Genomic DNA, 16,286 nt, shown 5'->3' with positions numbered 1-16,286 from the left:
TCCAATCACACTTGGTCAATAAAGAATTCTATTCTATTCTATTCTATTCTATTCTATTCCATTCCATTCCATTCCATTCTCTATTCTATTCTATTCTATTCTATTCTATTCTATTCTATTCTATTCTATTCTATTCTATTCCATTCCATTCCATTCTCTATTCTATTCTATTCTATTCTATTCTATTCTATTCTATTCTATTCCATTCCATTCTCTATTCTATTCTATTCTATTCTATTCTATTCTATTCTATTCTATTCTATTCTATTCTATTCTATTCCATTCCATTCTCTATTCTATTCTATTCTATTCTATTCTATTCTATTCTATTCTATTCTATTCTATTCTATTCTATTCCACTTCACTCCACTTCACTCCACTCCACTCCTGTTCTACTCTACTCTACTCTACTCTACTCTACTCTACTCTATCTACTCTACTTTATTCTATTCTATTCTACTCTACTCTATTCTATTCTATTCTATTCTATATGAGCAGCTATAGAAACCGAGCAAATAAAATAAACAAGGTTGTTCCAAATCTCAAAAAAACACACCAAAAAACCAACATTAAAATTTAAATAAAGAAGATCTTAAATTTAAAAGTTCAGTTAAAATGGCAAACTTTCTGATTGTTGACTGCAAACGATTTTTGCCACCTAATTAAACAGGCCATTAAGTGTTTCCTTCCTGAAAGAGAACTTTGGCGCTGGCCAACTGGAAAACTGTTGATTTTGCAATGAGTTATTAATGGACTCGGTTTCTGAAAACCTGCCTTTCTCCTATATAAAGCACGGCAACAGCTGCACCAAACCCCTCATCCTGTTCATTCTTGGAAAAAAAATCAGAAACATCCTGACTTCTCGCGCGTGAGAAAATTATGAGCCTGCTGTTTGGCAAAGCCGGTAATGTAATGACTGTTTTGGTTTGGTTTTTTGCCACGGACGTAAATCGAGGCACTGCAGCTGTTAAGTGAATTGTGCAAGACAGGTAGTCCTCAACTTACAACCACCACGGGGCCCAAAATTTCTGTTAAGAGAGAAATTTGTTAGGTGAGTTTGCTCCACATTTGTTAAGTGAATCAGTGCGGTTCTTAAATTAGTCGTGCGGTTCCTAAGTGAATCGAGCTTTCCCCCGTTGACTTTCCTTTTTCGGAAGGTCACAAAAGAGGATCACCAGATCCGTCCACTGCGACCGTCATAAATGTGAATCAGTTGTCAAGCATCCAAATGCAAATCACGTGACCTGCAACGGTCATAAGTGTGAAAAAAGTCCATCGGTCGCTTTTTTCAACGCTGTTGTCACTTTGAACAATCACTAAGTCAACTGTTATAAGTCGAGGACTCCCTGTTGACTTTGCTTGCCGGAAGCTCTTGGGAAGGTCACAAAGGGTGATCACGTGACCCTGGGATGCTGTAACCGTCATAGATACACGCCAGTTGCTAAGCGTCTGAATTTTGATCACGAGACCATGGGGATGTGGCAACGGTCATAAGTGTGAAAAACGGCAGTCAGTTACTTTTTTCAGCATTGCAACTTTGAGCGGTTACTAAATGAATGGTTATAAGTAATTTGTACTTTCATTTCAACACACTCAAAACCGTAGAAATGGTGGTAGACTTTAGGAGAAACCCTTCCATACTTCCACCTCTCACAATACTTGACAACACAGTATCAACAGTAGAAAACCTTCAAATTTCTGGGTTCTATCATATCGCAAGATCTCAAATGGACAGCTAACATCAAAAACATCATTAAAAAAGGACAACAAAGAATGTTCTTTCTGCGCCAACTCAGTAAGCTCAAACTGCCCAAGGAGCTGCTGATTCAGTTCTACAGAGGAATTATTGAGTCTGTCATTTGCATCTCTATAACTGTCTGGTTCGGTTCTGCAACCCAACAAGAAAAACACAGACTTCAGAGGATAATTAGAACTGCAGAAAAAATAATTGCTACCAACCTGCCTTCCATTGAGGACCTGTATACTGCATGAATCAAAAAGAGGGCCATAAAAATATTTGCAGATCCCTCGCATCCTGGACATAAACTGTTTCAACTCCTACCCTCAAAACGACGCTATAGAGCACTGCACACCAGAACAACTAGACACAAGAACAGTTTTTTCCCGAAGGCCATCACTCTGCTAAACAAATAATTCCCTCAACACTGTCAGACTATTTACTGAATCTGCACTACTATTAATCGTTTCATAGTTCCCATCACCAATCTCTTTCCACTTATGACTGTATGACTATAACTTGTTGCTAGCAATCCTTATGATTTATATTGATATATTGATCATCAATTGTGTTGTAAATGTTGTACCTTGATGAACGTATCTTTTCTTTTATGTACTCCGAGAGTATATGCACCAAGACAAATTCCTTGTGTGTCCAATCACACTTGGCCAATAAAAATTCTATTCTATTCTATTCTATTCTATTTACATAATACAGTGGCGGCCAAAACTTTGGAAACCTTTTGGGAAAAGTGTATTTTCTAAAACTAGCTAATAACACCCCTTTTATTTGGGAGTAGTACCATAAAATTATGTATCAGTGGAAAGATAATTTAATCAAGCACGTAATGCAACAACTTTTATGAAGGATTTGCTATTAGAACAGCAGTTACAGTGTAAAGAGGAAAAGTGAAACACATCAGAAAAAACGAGATGTACAAAAATTATCACTATGTCAGCTAATACTTAGCTGGGTAACCTTTAGCATGAATTACAGCCTTTTAATGTCTTCCCATGGAGTGAACCAAGTCTTTTAGCTCTGCAGCTGTTCTAATGGGAAACCAAGATTGAATGATGGCTTCTATTAACTGGGTTTTATTGCTGGGTTGCTTCTGACTAACCAGTTTCTTTAGTGACTTGGCTCCCTAGATTTTCAATTGGGTTAAGAAAGTCTGGACTATTCCCAAGCCATTCCAGCAGTGGAATAGGATTCTCTTGAAACTCCCCACAAAAAGTGGTGTTATTAGTCATCAAACCTCAAAATAGCTCCTGAGTGACCGCGTACCGGTAATTTTGGCTACTACTGTATATTAACTTTACAGGTAGTGCTTGATTTACAACAGTCCATTTAATGACTGTTTGATGTTATAATGGCACTGAAAAAAGTGATTTGCGACCCTTTTTCATACATACAACCATTGCAACATCCCCATGGTCATGTGATCGAAACTCAGCCGCTTGGCAACTGACTCACATTTACGATGGTTGCCGTGTCCTGGGGGTCACGTGATCCCCTTTTGCGACCTTCTGACAAGCAAAATCCATGAGGAAGCCCGATTCACTTAATAGAATAGAATAGAATAGAATAGAATAGAATAGAATAGAATAGAATAGAATAGAATAGAATGGAATGGAATGGAATAGAATAGAATTCTTTATTGGCCAAGTGTGATTGGACACACAAGGAATTTGTCTTGGTTCATATGCTCTCAGGAATAGAATAGAATAGAATAGAATAGGAATAATAATGGAATGGAATAGAATAGAATAGAATAGAATAGAATAGAATAGAATAGAATTCTTTATTGGAATAGAATAGAATAAAATAGAATAGAATAGAATAGAATAGAATAGAATAGAATTTTTATTGGCCAAGTGTGATTGGACACACAAGGAATTTGTCTTGGTTCATATGCTCTCAGGAATAGAATAGAATAGAATAGAATAGAATAGAATAGAATAGAATAGAATAGGAATAATAATGGAATGGAATAGAATAGAATAGAATAGAATTCTTTATTGGCCAAGTGTGATTGGACACACAAGGAATTTGTCTTGGTTCATATGCTCTCAGGAATAGAATAGAATAGAATAGAATAGAATAGAATAGAATAGAATAGAATAGAATAGAATAGAATAGAATAGAATAGAATGGAATGGAATGGAATAGAATAGAATTCTTTATTGGCCAAGTGTGATTGGACACACAAGGAATTTGTCTTGGTTCATATGCTCTCAGGAATAGAATAGAATAGAATAGAATAGGAATAATAATGGAATGGAATAGAATAGAATAGAATAGAATAGAATAGAATAGAATAGAATAGAATTCTTTATTGGAATAGAATAGAATAAAATAGAATAGAATAGAATAGAATAGAATAGAATAGAATAGAATTTTTATTGGCCAAGTGTGATTGGACACACAAGGAATTTGTCTTGGTTCATATGCTCTCAGGAATAGAATAGAATAGAATAGAATAGAATAGAATAGGAATAATAATGGAATGGAATAGAATAGAATAGAATAGAATTCTTTATTGGCCAAGTGTGATTGGACACACAAGGAATTTGTCTTGGTTCATATGCTCTCAGGAATAGAATAGAATAGAATAGAATAGAATAGAATAGAATAGAATAGAATAGAATAGAATAGAATAGAATAGAATAGGAATAATAATGGAATGGAATAGAATAGAATAGAATAGAATAGAATAGAATAGAATAGAATAGAATTCTTTATTGGAATAGAATAGAATAGAATAGAATAGAATAGAATAGAATAGAATAGAATAGAATAGAATAGAATAGAATAGAATAGAATAGAATAGAATTTTTATTGGCCAAGTGTGATTGGACACACAAGGAATTTGTCTTGGTGCATATGCTCTCAGTGTACATAAAAGAAAAGATACCTTCATCAAGGTACAACATTTACAACACAATTGATGGTCAATATATCAATATAAATCATAAGGATTGCCAGCAACAAGTTATAGTCATACAGTCATAAGTGGAAAGAGATTGGTGATGGGAACGATGAGAAGATTAATAGTAGTGCAGATTCAGTAAATAGTTTGACAGTGTTGAGGGAATTATTTGTTTAGCAGAGTGATGGCCTTCGGGAAAAAACTGTCCTTGTGTCTAGTTGTTCTGGTGTGCAGTGCTCTATAGCGTCGTTTTGAGGGTAGGAGTTGAAACAGTTTATGTCCAGGATGTGAGGGATCTGCGAATATTTTCACTAATCTAATCTAACTCAATCAATCGCTAGAAACTTAAATCACTAACTTAAACTTAATCACTAACTTAACAACTCCAGGGAGTCACTTAACAACCCTGGCAAGAAAGGTCATGAAATGGGGCACAACTCACTTAACAAATGTCTCACTTAGCAAACCAAAACGTGGGGGCTCAATTGTGCCCGTAAGTCAAAGACTACCTGTATTTAGTTTTAAAATTAGGAGGGGGGGTTGTTATTATGGTGTCGATCCAGAGAGATCACCCTGCATATGGCAGTCCCAGGAAGTAGGTTAATTCCAGTCTCCAATTTCCATATGATTAATTCGTAATTCTATAACCAGGTTATCTGAACCGGGAGTCTGGTAGCAGCTTTTCCCAGGAACAAACGTTATAATAAAAAGGCATTCGCTTTTGTGTTCAAAGAAAGCACCTCACAAAGATATACGCCTTTTAAGCGCAGGTCTTCGTTGAACAAGCTGCTACAGACTTCTGATTTTATGCCACTGTAAAATAACCATCAAAGCAACCATCTCTTCCTATCACGATGACAAGTTACGTGAATATTACTCCGAAAGTTCTTTGCAGGGTTTGTTTGTTTGTTTGTTTTTAAATTCATAGCAGATTCACGTGCAACTTGGTTGTGGAATTTATTTATTTATTTTATTATTTGGATTTATATACCGCCCTTCTCCCGAAGGACTCAGGGCGGTTTACAGCCTAGTAAAAACAAAAAATCACAAAAATTAAAAACATTTTTAAAAGACTAATTTAATTAGGCCCAGAAAAACTGAAACTCTAATAAAACCCCTATTAAAACTAAATTAAGCCAGCCCTGCGCGATGGAACAAAAATGTCTTTAGCTCGCGTCGAAAGGTCTGGAGGTCGGGGAGTTGTTGTATCCCCGGAGGCAGCTCGTTCCAGAGGGCAGGAGCCCCCACAGAGAAGGCCCTCCCCCTGGGGGTCGCCAGTCGACATTGTTTGACTGACGGCACCCTGAGGAGACCCTCCCTATGGGAGCGCACGGGTCGGTGGGAGGCTATTGGTAGCAGCAGGCGGTCCCGTAAATAACCTGGTCCTATGCCATGGAGTGCTTTAAAGGTGGTAACCAACACCTTGAATTGCACCCGGAAGACCACCGGAAGCCAATGCAGCTTGCGCAGGAGAGGTGTTATATGGGAGCCTCGAGTTACTCCCTCTATTACCCGTGCAGCCGCATTCTGGACCAGTTGGAGCCTCCGGGTGCTCCTCAAGGGGAGCCCCATGTAGAGAGCATTACAGTAGAATTAACTGAAAGTGAGCTCTTAAAACAGGCTCTTTGACAAAAATAACTATACCCATGATGGCAAACTTATGGCACGCGTGCCGCAGCTGGCACACAGCCCTCTCTGCGGGCACGCGAGCCGTTGCCCAGCTCATCTCCACCGTGCATGCGCGCGCATGCTTCCTGCTGGCGAGCTGATCTTTGGGATGCGCTGGGGGGGCAGGGGTCGCGCCAGATGAAATGTAAAATTTGTTACTACCATTCTGTGGGCATGGCTTAGTGGGGGTGGTGGTAATGTGACTGGGTGGGCGTGGCCAACTTTTTTTTTTTACTTTTAAAAGCATTTTTTTTTTTTTGCCTTTAGAAGAAGAAAAAAAAGCCTCTAGCGATCAGGCAACTCAGCTGGGATCGTCAGAGGAGCCTTTTAAAAGCATTTTTTCTACAACCTCTTCGGCCAAAGAGGTTATAGAAAAAATGCTTTTAAAAGCCTCTGATGATCCCAGCTGAGTCGCGCGATCATCAGAGGCTTTTTTGTTTACTTTTAAAAGCATTTTTTTTTTTGCCTTTAAAAGAAAAAAAAGCCTCTAACGATCAGGCAACTCAGCTGGGATCGTCAGAGGAGCCTTTTCAAAGCATTTTTTCTACAACCTCTTCGGCCGAAGAGGTTATAGAAAAAATGCTTTTAAAAGCCTCTGATGATCCCAGCTGAGTCGCGCGATCATCAGAGGCTTTTTTGTTTACTTTTAAAAGCATTTTTTTTTTTGCCTTTAAAAGAAAAAAAAGCCTCTAACGATCAGGCCACTCAGCTGGGATCGTCAGAGGAACCTTTTCAAAGCATTTTTTCTACAACCTCTTCGGCCGAAGAGGTTATAGAAAAAATGCTTTTAAAAGCCTCCGATGATCCCAGTTGAGCTGCGCGATCATCAGAGGCTTTTTTGTTTACTTTTAAAAGCATTTTTTTTTGCCTTTAAAAGAAAAAAAAGCCTCTGACGATCAAGCAACTCAGCTGGGATCGTCAGAGGAGGCTTTTAAAAGCATTTTTTCTACAACCTCTTTGGCTGAAGAAAAATGCTTTTAAAAGCCTCCGATGATCCCAGTTGAGCTGCGCGATCATCAGAGGCTTTTTTTTTTTACTTTTAAAAGCATTTTTTTGGTGGAAGAAAAAATGCTTTTAAAAGTTAAAAAAAACAACCCTCTGATGATCATGCGGCTCAGCTGGGCCTGGGGGTGGGGGCAGGGATTTTTGCTACCGGTTTTCCGAACCATCCGCCGCCATCGCTACCGGATCGGGTGCATTTCACCTCTGGGTTGCGCATGCATGCTCAAGGGGGAGCGCAGGGGGATGTGGCGGGCCCCCCCCCACAGCCCTTTTAGGCCTACTAGGCCCAAAACAGGGGGTGAAGGGTTATGCACGCATATGCGGGTGGCAGGGGGAGCGGGGGGGTTGCATGCGCATGCACGGGGAGGGCACATTGCATTATGGGTGCCTGCACACACACGCACAGTTTCGGCACACAAGAAAAAGGTTAGCCGTCACTGAACTATATAGACTATAGACTTCAACTATATAGAGTTGAAGACATACTTATTTATTCGCGCAGGACTGGCATAGAATTTTTAATAGTTTTTAATATTAGGATTCTAATTTAATGGGTTAATTTAATGGGTTTTATTGTTTTAAACGGATTTTAATTTGGCCTTATATGTAATAAGTTTTTTAATTACTGTTTTATTGTGCACTTTTTATTGTTTTATTTGGCTGTGAACCGCCCTGAGTCCTTCGGGAGAAGGGCGGTATAAAAATTTAATAAATAAATAAATAAAAATAAAAAGACCATCGCCTGCTGAGAAAAATTGGCTGCAATGTACACTTCAGTAACACTAGAAAACGACATCATTAGTTGCTTTGCCGACTGTACGATTTGATTTAAAAGTCATAAAAAAAGCAAAGAAGGAACATGAGCTGCGGTAGCATTTTATCTCTGCAGATATTAAAAGTTCCTTTCATTTTGAAAAGTAACTTTTCTTCTCTTCGGCGTGTGTGCCGAGGCGACCTATTTTTGAGGTTCGCATCCTGCCTAGGAAGGATTCCAGGAATTCATTTGGGTTTTGTTGTTTTTTTTTCTGCCCCAAAGAAAAATATACTTTGCAAGATAAGGCACAGCAAACCTACGAAGGGAGAGAAGCAAAAAGTTACGGAAACGGCAGGCCAATTCCAGAAATGGCACGTTTGAAATTGCACAGAAAGGTGTGAGCAAACGGAAAACTTTAAGACAAATAGCTGAGCGGTCTGTTACTTTGAAAGCAGAGGTTTTACGTTTGGTAGAATCAGACCAAAGGTCTGTTTATTCTTGCACAGATTTTACGACAAGCAGCCAAAGGCTTCCAGGCACCATGAAACGAAGCTATTACACTGCAAACTCCCTCTATGGCGAGTTATGGCTAAGTTCCCCTTATCACTTAGCACTTTAGTGTCCGTCCTGTCCCCCCCCACCCGGAGATATACTGCAGCTGACTCTGGAGGCTCCATTCGGCTCTTCCCAGGAGCGCCTCAAGGATTTAAATAGGCGTTGTCCAAGGGAGGGGATAATGCCTACGCTGCTGAGCTTGGCTCGAGAGCCAAAATTACAACCACAATCAAAAGCTTGGAGAAGTTTGAATCCGCCTTAATAGATCCAGTTAAATGTTAAGAGTCACATTAGGTTACTTTTACATTAATGGGAGAGAGAGGGAGAGGGAGAGAGAAAGATTGAGAATGTGGGAGCTTCAACATTGGAGGTTTTTTAAGACGAGATTGGACAACGATTAGTCTGAAATGGTATAGGGCAGGAATGTCCAAACTTGGCCCCTTGAAGAGTGGTGGACTTCAACTCCCAGAATTCCCCAGCCAGCAACTTGGTCATATTTATAGCTCATGCTGGCTGGGGAATTCTGGGAGTTGAAGTCCACCATTCTTCAAGGGGCCAAGTTTGGATACCCCTGGTATAGGGTTTCCTGCCTGAGCAGGGGATTGGACTAGATAGATAGATAGAGATAGAGATAGAGATAGAGAGAGAGAGAGAGAGAGAGAGAGAGAGAGAGAGAGAGAGAGAGAGAGAGAATAGTGGCCAAAATTGTGGAAACCTTTTGGGAAAAGTGTATTTTTGAGGTTTGATGGCTAATAACACCACTTTTTGGGGGGAGTTTTAAGATAATCCTATTCCACAGCTGGAATGGCCTGGGAATAGCCCAGACCTTAACCCCATTGAAAATCTATGGAGCTGACTAAAGAAACTTGTTAGTCAGATGCGACCCAGCAATAAAACCCAGTTAATAGAAGCCATTCTTCAATCTTGGTTTCACATTAGCTGTAGAACTCAAAGACTTGGTTCACTCCATGGGAAGACGTTGTAAGGCTGTCATTCATGCTAAAGGTTACCCAACTAAGTATTAACTGACATGGGGATCATTTTGGTATATCTCGTTTTGTCGATGGTGATAATTTTTGTATATCTCGTTTTTTCTACATGTTTGACTTTTCTTCTTTATCCTGTTAACTGCTATTCTAATAGCAAATCCTTCATAAAAGTTGTTGCATTACATTCTCCATTAAATTATCTTTCCATTGATATATAATTTTATGGTAGCACTCCCTCAAGAAAGTGGTGTTATTAGCTAGTTTTAGAAAATACACTTTTCCCAAAAGGTTTCCACAATTTTGGCCACTACTGTAGATAGATAGATAGATAGATAGATAGATAGATAGATAGATAGATAGATAGATAGATAGATAGATAGATAGATAGATAGATAGATAGATAGATACTGTAGATAGATACAGACAGACAGATGATAGATAGATAGACAGACAGATGATAGATAGATAGATAGATAGATAGATAGATAGATAGATAGATAGATAGATAGATAGATAGATAGATAGATAGATAGATATAGATAGATACTGTAGATAGATAGACAGACACAGACAGACAGATAGATAGATAGATAGATAGATAGATAGATAGATAGATAGATAGATAGATAGATAGATAGACAGATGATAAATAGGTAGACAGACAGACAGATGATAGATAGATAGACAGACAGACAGACAGATAGACAGACAGATGATAGATACGATAGATAGATAGATAGATAGATAGATAGATAGACAGACAGACAGACAGACAGACAGATGATAGATACGATAGATAGATAGATAGATAGATAGATAGACAGACAGACAGATAGACAGACAGATGATAGATACGATAGATAGATAGATAGACAGACAGACAGACAGACAGACAGACAGACAGACAGACAGACAGACAGACAGATGATAGATAGATAGATAGACAGACAGACAGACAGACAGATAGATGATAGATACAGTAGATAAATAGATAGACAGACAGACAGGCAGATAGACAGACAGATGATAGATAGATAGACAGACAGCATTTTTGACAATATAATTAAAGCAAGTATGGGACAATGTGTTGCGTGGCCCACCCCAAAATGAGCACCTTCACATATTTAAAATGTCCCTTCCTTTTTCTGTTCACAGTTTAGCACACATTTGGATCCACCCCGCAACGGTAATCCCTCAGATTTGCCTCCCTCTCCCTTCCTCCCACCTCTCGCCAACACAAACAAACTTACATTGTCAATAAGGTTATAATCCGTAATCCCGGCCTCTTCCAAATCCCGGGCTAAGAGTTCAGGATCTTGCTGTGCAGAAACCACCAGAAGGCTGCACCCCAACCAGAGCAGCCAGGCCATGGTGCAGTGGGACTCCCGAAGAGCCAGAAGTCAGAAAGGGAGTTCTGACTTCTGTCTCCAGCTAGCTGGAAGAGGGACGCATCTGACCTGAGTTGTGTCTTGGCTGGCTGCCTCCCCTTCCCTCCTCCCTCGGCTCAGCCCTTTTGCAGAGCTCGGAGCTAAGACTCCACTGTGCCTTGCTTAAGTTCAGTTCAATTTGCAGAAGGCTGGTGAAGCTCAAGAGAACTTCTACCTCCACGTTAGGTGGTGGCCTCGCGTCCCCTTCTGCTCAGGGACGGACTGGGGATGGAGTGCCCTGCTGTGACGAAAGAGTCACTTTTGTCAAAAACATTTGGAGAGTCTCTGGTTTGCTTTTGTTTGTGAATAATGGATGCCAGCTTTCCCCCCGCCCCCACCCGTAACAAAGGTGGATTCTACCAAACGTGTTTATCCCTAATCCTAGGTCATTGGTTGAGATAACGGAAATGACAGAGTTGGAAGGAACATTGGAGGTCTTCTAGTCCAACCCAGCACAGCTAACTAACTAACCCAGGTCTCCAACACAGTGTAGAAGAACAGAACAGAACAGAAGATGGAATGGAATGGAATGGAATGGAATGGAATAGAATAGAATAGAATAGAATAGAATAGAATAGAATAGAATAGAATAGAAGGAACGGAACGGAACAGAACAGAACAGAACAGAACAGAACAGAATCGAAGGAATGGAATGGAATGGAATGGAATGGAATGGAATGGAATGGAATAGAATAGAATGGAACGGAACGGAACGGAACGGAACGGAACGGAACAGAACAGAATAGAACAGAACAGAATCAAAGGAATGGAATGAAATGGAATAGAATAGAATAGAATAGAATAGAATAGAATAGAATGGAAAGGAAAGGAACGGAATGGAACGGAACAGAACAGAACAGAACAGAATCGAAGGAATGGAATGAAATGGAATAGAATAGAATAGAATAGAATAGAATAGAATAGAATAGAATAGAATAGAAAACAGGGAACAGGAAATAGGGAGAAAAGAAGAGAATAGAGAATAGAGAAAATAGAACAGAATAGAATAGAATACAGAATGGAATGGAATGGAATGGAATGGAATGGAATGGAATGGAATGGAATGGAATGGAATGGAATGGAATAGAACAGAACAGAACAGACAGAACAGACAGGACAGAACAGAACAGAACAGAACAGAACAGAATAGAAAACAGGGAACAGGAAATAGGGAGAAAAGAGAAGAGAAGAGAAGAGAAGAGAAGAGTTGAATTGAGTTGGAAGGTGCCTTGGAGGTTTTCTACTCCAACCCCCTGCTCAAGCAGGAGATCCTATATCATTTCAGACCAATGGATGACCAATCTCTTCTTAAAAGCCTCCAGTGATGGAGCACCCACAACTTCTGAAGGCAAGCTGTGCCACTGCTGGATTGTTCTCATTATCAAGAAATTTCTCCTTAGTCCTAAATTAGTTCCAAGCTTGGAGAGCGCCAAGCACCCCTCATTTCAACCCTGAGCTACAAATATTCTCCCCTAAGGTCATTATGCTCAGTTATAGGGACATTGGTCTGGGAATGTGCCCACCAAAGGAACATCTCTCTAGCTGGGTCCCAGGTTCTAGCCAGCTGAGGAGAAACTGGCTTGAAAAAGAACCAGTCCCAATGATTGCATTGGGATAGTCAACATCCATAAACTGTAGTGAGTCTCAAACTTGACAACATTAAAATCAGGGGTGAAATGCTACTGGTTTGGACCGGTTCGGGAAAACCGATAGTAAAAAATGCTGCTGGTTCGGGCGAACCGGTATTTCCGACGATCTGCTGGGCGATGATCAGCTGTGACCCACGATTTATATTAGCTAGAACAGTCAGATTTCCTGCTTTCTAGCTAATCTAAATCGCTTGGCACAGGGGATCCCTGCCCTTCCCGCTGTTCTACTTACTTTTGCAGACTCAGAAGGCTTCAAAATGTTCCTTTTTTAGCGCTGTGCGGATGCGCCTCAGACGTGCGTACATGCAAAGCACACGTTTGGTAGCAGACTCACAGAACCAGTAGCAGTCTTCAGAGGATTTCACCCCTGATTAAAATGTGTGGACTTCAACTCCCAGAATTCCTCCGCTAATCTCTTCCCCCCATCTCTCCTCCCTCCCTCCCTCCTTCCTTCACTCTCTCTCCCACTTCACAAGGTTGTTGTTGTGGAGAAAATAGGAGGAGGAAGGAGGTTTAGGTATGTTTGCCACCTTGAGTTTTTCATAAAAATAATAACGATAGGATGAAACCGAATAAATAATTCACGTTCTACCATCACCTCACTTTTTGGCTAGAATAGAATTTTTTTATTGGCCAAGTGTGATTGGACACACAAGGAATTTGTCTTGGTGCATATGCTCTCAGTGTACATAAAAGAAAAGATACGTTCATCAAGGTACAACTTTTACAACACAATTGATGGTCAATATATCAATATAAATCATAAGGATTGCCAGCAACAAAGTTACAGTCATACAGTCATAAGTGGAAAGAGATTGGTGATGGGAACGATGAGAAGATTAATAGTAGTGCAGATTTAGTAAATAGTTTGAGTGTTGAGGGAATTATTTGTTTAGCAGAGTGATGGCCTTCGGGAAAAAACTGTTCTTGTGTCTAGTTGTTCTGGTGTGCAGTACTCTATAGCGTCGTATTGAGGGTAGGAGTTGAAAGAGTTTATGTCCAGGATGCGAGGGATCTGTAAATATTTTCACGGCCCTCTTCTTGATTCGTGCAGTATACAGGTCCTCAATGGAAGGCAAGTTGGTAGCAATGATTTTTTCTGCCGTTCTAATTATCCTCTGAAGTCTGTGTTTTTCTTGTTGGGTTGCAGAACCGAACCAGACAGTTATAGAGGTGCAAATGACAGACTCAAGTCACTTTCTTCCAGATCACCTCACTCAGATAAACATAAAAACTTGCCCATCCACAAATGACTCGCCCCTGATTTAGGCTAGTCAAGGATGTTGTCTGAACACAACCGTTGCCCCCTCCCCATCGCCCTAGCCACCTGGTTTGTCTTGCTCTGACCTCTTTCCAAGGTCTGTTTGACTTGGCTCTGGGTGTCCCACAATTGGAGCCGCCGGGGAACTGAGCCTGCCAGTGGTCAACAGGGCAAGACCTGAGTGAATGGTTGCTTGTTCAGACATAAGGCACGTTTGAACACTTGGTCAGTCCCTTGGGCACATTCTAGAGAAGCACTTCAGTCGAGTTGGAAGTTCTGCAGATGTCAAGATCTCACTCAATCGCTGGCTACTTCTGAGTCATATCTTGGAGTCGGTCGCCAGCTGGCTTGACATGGTGGGATTCCGATCCAGACAGCTGCTGCTCGACTCGTGGAGACATCCAAACCAGCGCAAAAACTGAGTTTGGAGAAAACATCGTGGTTTTTTTCTCTCCTTCTGGGGGAATAACCAAGTTGGAAGGGACCTTGGAGATCTTCTAGTCCAACCCTCTGCTCCGGCAGAAAGTCCTAAACCCGTGATGGCGAACCTATGGCACGCATGCCACAGCTGACACACAGAGCCATCGCCCAGCTCAGCTCCACTGTGCATGCGCGCCCTTGCTACCCACCGGTGAGCTGATTTCCAGGATGCGCACGGGCGGGGGGAGGCAGGGGTTGCGTGTGCATGCTCAGGGCGTGGGGGAAGCGCAGGGGGATGCGGCACCCCCCCCAAAGCCCAGTTAGGCCTACTAGGCCCAAAACGGGGGATGGAGGTTGCATGTGCATGCACGGGGGGTGGGGCAGGGGGAGTGGGGGGGGGAACTTGTGCATACATGTGCATGGGGGGCACATTGCATTATGGGTGCCTGCACATACACTCACAGTTTCGGCACACGCCAAGAAAAAGATTAGCCATCACTGTCCTTTACCGTTCCAGACAAATGGTTATCCAATCTCTTCTTTAAAACCCCCAATGTTGGAGCACCCACAACTTCTGGAGGCAAGCAGTTCCGCTGGTTAATTGTTCTCATTGTCAGGAAATTTCTCCTTAGTTCTAGGTTGCTTCTCTCCTCGATTCGTTTCCATCCGTTGCTTCTTGTTCTTCATTCAGGTGCTTTGGAAAATAGCTTGACTTCCTCTTCTTTGGGGCAGCCTCTCAAACATTAGATGCAATAGCAAAGGCACTTATATGCCGCTTCACAGTGCTCTTACAGCCCTCTCTAAGCGGTTCACAGCGTCAGCCTATTGCCCCCCCCAACAATCTGTGTCCTCATTTTACCGATCTTGGAAGTATGAGTCAACCTTAAGGTGGTGAGAATTGAACTGCCGAACTACCGTTTTTTTGTTTGTTTGTTTGTTTGTTTGTTTGTTTGTTTGTTTGTTTGTTTTGCATTTATATCCCGCCCTTCTCCGAAGACTCAGGGCGGCTTACACTGTGTTAAGCAATAGTCTTCATCCATTTGTATATTATATACAAAGTCAACTTTTATTGCCCCCAACAATCTGGGTCCTCATTTTACTGATCTTGGAAGTATGAGTCAACCTTAAGGTGCTTTGGAAAATAGGTTTTTTGTTTTGTTTTGCATTTATATCCCGCCCTTCTCCGAAGACTCAGGGCGGCTTACACTGTGTTAAGCAATAGTCTTCATCCATTTGTATATTATATACAAAGTCAACTTTTATTGCCCCCAAACAATCTGGGTCCTCATTTTACCTACCTTATAAAGGATGGAAGGCTGAGTCAACCTTGGGCCTGGTGGGACTTGAACCTGCAGTAATTGCAAGCAGTTGTGTTAATAACAGACTGTTTTAGCAGTCTGAGCCACCAGAGGCCCTCTGGTTAATCCTCTCCTTGATGAGTTTCCATCCATTGCTTCTTGTCCTGCCTTAAGGTGCTTTGGAAAATAGGTTGACACCCCTGCCCCCCGTTCTTTGTGTCATGAAGCTATTGGATCTTTGATCGAATTGCTTCAGAGGGTTCAGTGCAAATGCTATCAGGTTTGGAAGGATATACGACAAGGGTTGAAGAGGAGTTCCATAAGGCACCCACAATGTGCAACGAACATATAAGTGAATGATGTAATGCAGACATGAATTTATCGCCAGCTAGGTGGAGAATCCATGATGTTCTTTCTTTAGGGAGTTCTGCCATCTAGTGGCTGTAAAAGTAAACACAGCCCAAATAAATTACAGATATTCCTTGACTTACGCACTGGAATAGGGGTCTCTAACCTTGGTCCCTTTAAGACAGTGGTTCTCAACCTTTATAGTGCTAAGTAAAGGTAAAGGTTCCCCTCGCACATACGTGCTAGTC

The 16,286-nt window shown here is 41.1% G+C and overlaps 1 protein-coding gene across 2 annotated transcripts in view; it reads right to left on the bottom strand.

Moving 5' to 3' along the window:
- Positions 1–11,190, bottom strand: part of ITIH5 (inter-alpha-trypsin inhibitor heavy chain 5) — a 58,348-nt gene extending 47,158 nt beyond the window's left edge. The window contains exon 1 of one of the 2 annotated variants that reach the window (XM_058190832.1): positions 10,886–11,190. In XM_058190832.1, the coding sequence (XP_058046815.1) occupies positions 10,886–11,005 (120 nt within the window). In that variant the 5' untranslated portion in view covers positions 11,006–11,190. The remainder of the gene's footprint in view (positions 1–10,885) is intronic. The other variant, XM_058190831.1, reaches the window with a different exon arrangement.
- Positions 11,191–16,286: the final 5,096 nt, after the last annotated feature.

This window comes from Ahaetulla prasina, chromosome 7, assembly GCF_028640845.1.
Source record: "Ahaetulla prasina isolate Xishuangbanna chromosome 7, ASM2864084v1, whole genome shotgun sequence".
NCBI lineage: Eukaryota > Metazoa > Chordata > Lepidosauria > Squamata > Colubridae > Ahaetulla > Ahaetulla prasina.
Note: the sequence above shows the minus strand (reverse complement) of the source record. Positions and strands in the feature narration are given on the sequence as shown.